The 9,673-nt window shown below is 45.1% G+C and overlaps 1 protein-coding gene across 1 annotated transcript in view; it reads left to right on the plus strand.

Moving 5' to 3' along the window:
* Window positions 1–7,626, plus strand: part of LOC144936892 (N-terminal EF-hand calcium-binding protein 1-like) — a 40,949-nt gene extending 33,323 nt beyond the window's left edge. The window contains exons 12-13 of the mRNA XM_078864097.1: window positions 4,000–4,091; window positions 5,730–7,626. Of these exons, the coding sequence (XP_078720223.1) occupies window positions 4,000–4,091; window positions 5,730–5,758 (121 nt within the window). The 3' untranslated portion in view covers window positions 5,759–7,626. The remainder of the gene's footprint in view (window positions 1–3,999; window positions 4,092–5,729) is intronic.
* The last annotated feature ends 2,047 nt before the right edge of the window (window positions 7,627–9,673 follow it).

The raw sequence follows: 9,673 nt of genomic DNA on the forward strand, positions 1-9,673 counted from the left end.
TGTGCAATGATGCCAAGGGTGCACGATGGCTTATCGCACGCTGCAGCGCACCGCAAGGCAGCTTAAAGGAGGCACACCCTAGTAACACACTCCGAGCACGTTTGTGAATTTCAATAGGGGGGGGGGGTACTTTTGTAACCTTGCAAATCAATAGAAGTACGTATCCTAGAAGCTCACCCAGATCTGGAAGAACGCTGATGAACAGAGTGGAACAACGCGGACGTCTGAAAACACATTCCTGCGGAGGGAGCTGGTAGGAACGTTGGGTTGCTCGGTCAATGGCCAGGGTCAACGGCGGCGTGGTGTATTCCGCAAATATGCCCGACTGTGAGGGCGGGCACGAGCCGGCGTGAGTAGGTTAAACGTTGAGTTTTATAAGGGCACCACGGGGTCACCAGCCCCTCCCCATCCAGCCCCACCCCTCCCACCCCCCACCCAGCCCAACCGTCCCCACCCAGCCCCACCCTCCCCTCCCCACCCAGCCCCTCCCTGCACGACGGACGGACACATTAATCCCCTGTGGGCTGGTGTAACCAGGAGGCTCCTACCAGTATAAGGATCTCATTCGAGATCCAATGATCGCGCCTCCTGGCTTTGACATTCCTCGAAGACACTGGCGTAACCATCAACCGCATCAGAACATCAACAGGCCAATGGGCACTTCTCCTTCATGAAAGGGAAATGAAAGACAAGCCATAGTGAGACAGTGTCCATGCAACCCAAACGACGGTCCATGTAGCAAAGGTCGCAACCGGGTACCCGATACCTGTACCCTACCCGATACCCGGCTACCCGTACCCGGCCGGGTACGGGTACCCGTTTGCGACCCTGGTGCGGCCGGGTACGGGTACGGGTAGGCCGTGAGTCACTGGGTGACTAACCGTTTGTCACTCATTTCCCAACGTCTTGTCTCTTCTCACAATTCAAGTTCCTAGAATCAACCCACCCGCGCCTGTAACATGGTTTCATCCCAGAGGTTGCAATCAGGTACCCGATACCCGTACCTGGCCGGGTACGGGTAGGGTACGGGTACGGCCGGGTATGTGTACGGGTACCCGTTTGCGACCCTGGTGCGGCCGGGTACGGGTACGGGTAGGCCGTGAGTCACTGGGTGAGTAACCGTTTGTCACTCATTTCCCAACGTCTTGTCTCTTCTCACAATTCAAGTTCCTAGAATCAACCCACCCGCGCCTGCAACATGGCTTCATCCCAGAGGTCGCAATCGGGTACCCGATACCCGTACCCTACCCGATACCCGGCCGGGTACGGGTAGCCGGGTATCGGGTAGGGTACGGGTACCCGTTTGCGACCCTGGTGCGGCCGGGTACGGGTACGGGTAAAGAATCAAAACCCGTTTGCGACCTCTGCCAAGTAGTGAACTCGTGTAGTCTGCGCTCCCTCAATGGAGGAATAACAAAACGACACAAACTCTCTTCTGAATCCCTCTCGCGGCTAGGAGACCTTGACATTTCCATTTTGTCATTGGACGTATTGCCATCCGTACGCAAGAATGGACCGGAAGGGGAGTCCAGGAACGAACTTTGTAGCTAGCTATCAGATGTGTTTTAGGGTCATCTGTACAGCTGGGACTTCTAGGCAAATCATTTCTATTTATATAAGCTATTTTTGTTTATTCTACCAGGTAAAGGCCACTGAGTTGTATCGATCTTTTTCAGAAGCGACCCGGGCCACAAGAGATTACTCAACGAAGTCGCTTATTAACGTGGACATTTATAGCAGGCAAATACTCGAAACGCATCTTGATTGTAAATGTGGAGGGGAAACCCGGATGACTCGGGGAAAAATCCACACGACTACGGGCAGAACATGCAAACTCCAAATATACAGGCGTCATGGTCTGGATCGAACCCATGAACTGTATACCAGCCAAGTTAGTTAACATCTCTTGGTTCTGGGGGCCGCCTGCATCACCATACTTTCCCTGGAAACACATACAAATTTAAACATTCTACATTTTGTGTTCGTATCAGCTTTCTGCGCCTGTAGGTATGTAGTACTATCAGTGTTTTACAAAATCGCTGTGCATTGGGCAAACGCGTGCAATGCATTTCACAAGAAGCCATTTCGGAGTTTTTTTCCACTCCATTGCGTTCTAGTTTATTGAGCCATATAATATGCCTCTGGAAAAAACTGTCTCTTTGGGACCAATTAAACTCAGCTGTAGATTTTGATTAAGCATCGGCAATCTGCTTGGTTAGGCTGCGAGAGCCGTTTGTCTGCAGCATGGGTATTTATTCAGACTAAACAGAGTCTATGTCATCAGCATTTCACAGGCCTGCCATATATAGTGATTGCGTAAATTTTGGGTTAATTCGATCTCCCTTCAGGAACGCTGTAAAATGTATGCTAAAATCTGCCTTCAACAGAAAGACAACAGGGATCCCAGAATGCTTCGCAAACCAAGAGCACATCACCGCTTCTGCACACACTCTGCGAATATTCTGTGCATAATACCAATGCGGGTACAATTCCACAAATTGCTTAAATATTTATCTCTTCATCATCATGAGCCCTGATAAATCCACTGCTGGAAAAAGACCTCCCTCCAAGTCTCGACATCTATTTTGGTCTTGCGTTATACAACAACGCCTCGAGTGCTTGTACATTAGCTGGTTCTATCACTCCATCTTCACAGTGGGTGTTCGCTCTCATGCAAGTTATCTCCTTTGGCTGCCGCACTGTCATTAGTCTGAACCACGGTACCATCAACCTTGCTAGCAACTTGCCCTGCCCAAACTAACTTGACTTTCCTCAATATTCAACCTTGTGTATGTTCTCTGATCCATGTGCTCCTCTTTCTGGCTTTCATTGTAATTTTAAGCATGGACATCTCCATGCTTCATACAATTATTTGGCCATTATTCGCTCATCATCATTATTATTATTATTCGTGTGGAGGAGTTGGCGAAATACCCTCCGAGCTTCGTCTAGTGTGGTCCCTTCCACCAGCAGTGGATTGAGGAGGCAATTGCAAGGCTGCACCTTTACTTCATTTATTATTATCAGACCATTATCTATGCCATTACAATAATCAGTGGAATTCTTGGTTTAGTTTTAAATCCCACCAGCCGGATTAACTCTGGTTCGCTTTTTGACTGTGCACAACACCAGTAAAAACAATTTGAAAGTGAATGTTAGCCGGTGCCCCCCCTCCCCCACAAGGCCAATTCGTCTTGCAATTAATACCCAGCACAGTATGGTCAGCACTTGGATACAGAGCCAAATGGACCTACATAATCATGCTGGCCCCACCACACACTCGTGTGGCGTTGCCGCCTTAATAATAAGAGATTACTCACAATACTGTACTTACATCCAAGAGTATGCAACAGGCTAAACAAAGGAGCTTTGTGATTGAGCATGGTTGGCATGGGTCCTCGTGCAAGGAATGAAATGGAGCCCCCTTTTCAATTTTCTCTCCCCTCTACGTAGCTCGGCACCTGGGCTCTGGTCCAGTTGCACTGCCTGGACACTCGGATAGCTACATCCCTGTATTCACAATACCCATTGCATTTGAAGATAATGGGTATTGCAGTGCCTACCTTATTACCGACCAATTGAGATCGTATTGGTCACCCCGTGCCCTTATAAATCTCAAGGTTCATCCTACAAAGTTCCATCACAAGGGAGAAACACAAACAAATAGACAAAAACATGTATTGCCCTATTGAAATGGCTGTACACAGTCTGGACCTGAAAACTCAATGTCCCTTCACAAGAATATAGGTCAACCATATGGGTTGACAGGTATGTGGTACTGAAGGTGCTTGATGACTGTACTTGAATTGTAATGGGCATTGTAAGCTCATCGTCGTCATCGTCGTCATCATCATCACCATTAGCCATTATCAATCCACTGCTGGAAGAAGACCTCCCCAAGCCATCACCATCGCTCATGGTCCCACGATGTGACAAGCTAGACTAAACCCGGAATTGTAAGGCTTTCATAACCGTAACGAATAAACGACTTGTTCACAGCCACCAACAGACGGGACACAGCCGGAGCTTCCAGAGAAGCATGGTTGACCAACTCGAGTCCCCAGAGGCCATAGCAACGATGCTGGTTCCAGGTAAAATAAGTAAATGTTCCCTCTGCATTCCGATAACTCCAATGACACATTCTCACTGCCCTTGGGAAGCAAGCAGTCCTGGTTTGCGAGCAGACAAGCCCGAATATCGTCTTGGTTCTTTCGGTAAAGTCACGTAGAAGGGAAATAATAAAATAAAAAATAACGTTTCGGCCACAACGCATGCAGCCGTCCTCAGGTGAAGACCAGGTCTGTCGGGGAGACAGCGTCATTCAGACGCGTCATTCAGACGCTGTCTCCCCGACAGACCTGGTCTTCACCTGAGGACGTCTGCTTGCGTTGTGGCCGAAACGTCGTGAGAATTATTTTATTATGTTTTATTTTTATTATTTTACTATTTCCCTTCTACGTGGCTTTACCGAAAGAACCAAGAAGATGAATCCCTGCAGTCACGAAAGCTTTAAATTGAAAAAGCCCGAATATATTATCGCGGCTTTACATAGCCAAGTTATCACCAGCTGGGAAGCAAGCAGTCCTGGTTTGCGAGCAGACAAGCCCGAATCTCTCATCGTGGATTTAGCACCACTTGGGCCATGCAGCCAGCTTATGCTGGACCACGTAGGCAAGCTTTCATACGGGAGTTGCACACTTTTTTACCAAGGCGGACCTTGGAAACAGTCGTGATAGCACAGTCGGAATTCGGACTAAAGATGTGATATCCAAAGGTGTTTTTGCACAGAGCAACTTCAGACCAATGTGTAAAAAATGCAGCCAATTCCCCCAAAAAACACCCCACACTCTTTAAAATAGCATCTTTAAATGTCAATGTTGTCTGATTTATCTGAAAAGACCACCTTGACTGGGTTAATGTCTCACAATCTGCTTCTTCGCGAATCGCCGTGCGCTGTGACCATGAACCTGCTGTTTGGAGCAGCTGCAAAGTGAAACCTGTGGCGAGGAAAAATGTTGTTGCTGTTCGTCGTGTGCCACTCATCTTAACGCTGTTTCACCGTCTGTATAAAAGCCCTGAAGCACTGCTTTATTCCAACGAGGCATATATTTCAAGAGGAGAAAGTGTACGCGGACACAGGTGTGGGCCAGGGTGTCATTAACTGCAATGCATGTCGGTAATACGGCGTCGAGTGGGACATCACAACCCATCTTTCAAGGGCGGCATAATGAAGTTGACATCCGTTATAGTGGTGTAATGATTCGGCCCCCTTGTAATTCAATACATTTCAGTAGAATGTGGATATAAGCACACTTGTGTACTGTCTGTCTATGTGTGAGGAGCGGTGGGGGAGTGGTTAGCATGCTGCGCTACGAACCTGGTCACCCGAGTTCAATTCCCGCTCATGGCCAACATCAGCGACGATTATATGAACCGGTCATGGGCCTCCAGCAGGTCGACTCAACCTTAAACGACAAGCTGGTGTGGTGTTTAACAACATCGGATACTGGGGAGACAAAGGCAGCCAGGCTTGGTTCTAGCCAAACCACCCCCTTGTGGCCATGTTGGCCTTCATAGGTGCTTGCGAGTAGCTGGCAGGAATCCCTCATTTATATCGACGTGACTTGTATAGTTTCGCTGTATTGACAGATAATGGTAGTTGTACCACCTCCATTTCATTGCTGTTAAATTATGTGAATTTAATGCAATGTCACTTTTTTTGTTTGCAGCTTCCTGGTGGACTCTGAACAGCAACTGAACATCCACACACTTGCGTGTTTCTGGGTATTTAACGTTGTATTTGTGAGCGTAGATGCTGTGTCCACGCTTGGTGTTTGCAACGGTCCCTGGCACTTACACGCAACTTGTGCACACGCGCGCGCACAAACCACGTTTCCTTTGAACATTGACATTCAAGGAAAGACCAGAGATCAATGTGACAAGGTTCGTTTTATAGGAGTGGTATTTAAATGCACAAGTACTTACTGTTTTGCTGTGTGTTGTAAAGCAACCCGATTTGTAGCACTGTGTTTGGTTAAAAACGCAGTGGACACAACTGACCTGGATAATGTATGCTGATTTTGGTACATGATGTATGTCGGTGCGTATTTGCATTCCGTATCTTGATAAATTCATATAATATTAAAGTATATTAATTCCATGGAGTATCACGATATAAACGTTTACAGTATTGTACTTAAAATGTTTTCGTAAATTCTACAAAGTATCAATAGAATGTTCTATATGGTCAGTATACCACCGTTAATTGACATGTAAAGATGTTTTTAAATTATAGTTTTACATCACGACAGAATACATTTTTCATAATGTGTCTCCGCTATAAATTCAAATTATGAATTGTGATTTAAATAGGAGTATTTGATTATTTAAATCATCTCGTGTTGCAAACCAGACCGTATGCGTTGAGAGAACGGACAAAAATACACAAATAATACTGTGTGGGTTTTCTGCGGTTGAGCTGATGGCTCCGGTGATGTGTTCGCTGCTCGTACCGCGTCTTGTTCGTCACGGTGTCTGAGGACTTCAGGTACAACAAAGAAGTTCCCAGCACACGGAGAAACACATCAGACGAGCTAAACGACCCGCGGTACGACGCGAAAACACATTGACATCGGAGACCTATTGGGATTCATTATTTACGACTTGCTAAAGTTACACATCAAGTGATATCCCCTGGTTACATAAAACATGTTATGCAGGTAAATGATGCAGCAAAGGCAGAATTGACTGGAGCTAAGCGAGTTTCGGGTCATGTGAGTTGCAACAGCTGGCCCGAGTGACACAATCTCCCTATTGATGGCAGTATAAGGGAGTTGTGCATCTGCACCCATCCCAAAGGTGTGAGAAGAAACACAGCCACGCCACCACATCTCAGCTCGACCACAGTTTTGCCCCCAATGCTCCTCTCACAGCAAATATATGAAATCTGACATTTTGACATTTGGAAATATTGTCGTGGAATGTAACACGCATATTTTGGCTTAACTTCATTTTCGGTTCCAAAATCTGACGTAAAGCGTTAGGTGTAGCATTCACTTAACCAAAATAATTGTCACCCACTGTGCTGATAGAAGTACGGCTTTATCATACTGCAGTGTTATTATAAATATTCATTTTGGTTGATTATAGGTAAGGAAAGAACTCGCAAATAATATTTCATATTGGAGGAGAAATTGTCGCAGTGGAAGAAACATCGTCTTAGTGAGATATTTTCTTACCTATAATTGATTTTTTTTCATTATCTACCATGGGCGATGGCCACATGTGCTTGCTTTGACGCATGTTGGAATCTGAACGTCGTAAACTAATTTACAACACGGGGGAAGCCGTACCAGACACCAGCAGCGGTGTTCAGATAAGAATTGGGTGGTTCAACGGCTGACGATGAGTCCACTCCATGCACTTGAGCTGCTTTTATGAGCATGCACTGTACACATGTCATTTAAGTTGCATTAATGTGGCACTCAGGGGGGAGGGTAGTAGTAGTAGTCGGCAGTTCAGAGGACAACACTTCTTTCTTGGGGGTCAGATGTTGTCCTTGCTCCCGCATATGAGCTTTTCTTTTCTCCACGTATTAAATGCGTCTGCTCATTTGTTGAAACATTATTCTGGTGACTAGTCTCTTTTTTTTGCACAACAGCTATGGGAAATGTACATCTTGCAGAGTTATGGCGGTTCCATTTACTTGTTAAAAACACCAGTTGTCGAATGATTATGACATTCTCCAAGTTGACATACGGTAGTTAGAAAATATATAAAATTAACATAGAGACATTGTACCCACATTTTATATCCGATATTGTACATATACCGTACATGATCGTTGACTGACTGGGTGAATGTTATAAATTTTCATTACGTTCGGGTAAGACAGCGGGGAGCATGAGGGCAGTGGTCATCACTTTGCTACAAAACCCGGTGACCCGGATTCAATTCCCGGCGACGGCTAACATCAGCGGTGGGTGATATCTGAAACAGTCCTCCATCAACCAGTGTGGTGAAGTATGGTGAAATCTTGATTTGAAGCTTTCGTGACTGCAGGAATCCATACTCTTTGGGTCTTTCGGTAAAGTCACGTAGGTATAAAATTAATAGATCACGACGTGTCGGCCGCTTGTGTCACCTGATGACGGACGCTTGTGTTGCGTCCGAAACGTCGTGATATATTATTTTTCTACCTACGTGACTTTACCGAAAACCCCAAAAAGTATGGAAGTATGGTGAAACAATGCTTATGGACAATGCAGCATGGGACGGACCTTCTCCCGCAGTACATTGTTATCGAGGGCGTGAGGTTTTTTTCTTTTCATATAAAGGTTATTAAGTTGAACATTTGCACAAATATATCCGTCTGCTTATGCTGTAACCTTAAAAATAAAAAAAACACATGGACATTTATTTTTATTTTACACCCATAAACACAAATTACAGCCTAGACATTTATTTAAAATCACAGGTTGAGTCTACATTTATAAATTATTCTAGGGCTTATGCTCAACACTTAAAATACTGTGTACATCATCAAGGAACAAATTTGCATGCCCTGTGGTGTGATGAAATATCTGGAAAGCGGACGGAATCGCAGTTCAAAATTAACATGTCCTCATGGTCAAAGCCATTGATGCCGCTACTGATATTTACTCGTATATAATTGTGCAACACCTATTACAGTATCTATATTGCACTTGTGCAAATCATTGTTTCATGACTCAGATTAATCTTGCAAAAAATTTCCACTCGTTTTCCGCATGCTTATCTGAAATGGTATCCACGAAGCATAGTGACAACGTAACCATGTTGATTTTGAAAGTGTAGTGTTTGATTTGTAATGTGGGGAATAGCTGCATATTTGTTGACGTTCATTTCATGGACTTAGCATCACGAACGAAGCGCAGCTGGCGATTAGCGTTGACATTTCTGTTGGCTATACAGCATGTCATTATCATGGTCATGTCAAGAGGGAAAAAAAGTCAGGCGATTAAATGCATAACAAATAGCATGTAGGCACCACCGATATACCCATCTGTGTATAATGCAATTCATAATAACATGGACTTAGGAATTGATTTTAGAGGATCAGTTGCTATGGGAACCACTCCATGAAATTACAAGCACATGCCAAAATGACTTTTCAAGGAGAAAAACCTTTAATGCGCCCCTATGATAGTGGTTGAAATGTGATGGTGTCATAACATTGACACTGCTGTATTATACGCTCATTTAAACAATACATTGCTGGACATTTTAATTTGGAAGCTCAGGGTTATTGTATCAGATATTACATTATTCATGGTGTAAATCGGATGTTTTTATGGGTTTGTGGTACCCTGCATCGTTTTCATTTTTCACACAGAATGTGGATGGAATTGTCGGTGCGAAGGTGGCAATAACCAATATGTGAGAAAAATATAAGATAGAGGGGCAGACGTCCACCATTGACTTCTCAGGCTACTTGGTAGAAGGGCTTTATCTAGAGGGAGCTCTGGAGTGCCCCTAAAGAGATGATTTTGGCCTACTCTTCTACACCGATCAGACGTCTTGGAAGTGGTGGCAGTACCCACACTTTACCCCCAACACATGGGACCAACACGCGCCGTTTGACAATGACGGCCCCCTTCCCAACTGGGACATGTCTCAGTCGGCCTCCGTTGAG

Source organism: Lampetra fluviatilis, chromosome 17 (genome assembly GCF_964198595.1).
Source record: "Lampetra fluviatilis chromosome 17, kcLamFluv1.1, whole genome shotgun sequence".
NCBI classification, from domain to species: domain Eukaryota; kingdom Metazoa; phylum Chordata; class Hyperoartia; order Petromyzontiformes; family Petromyzontidae; genus Lampetra; species Lampetra fluviatilis.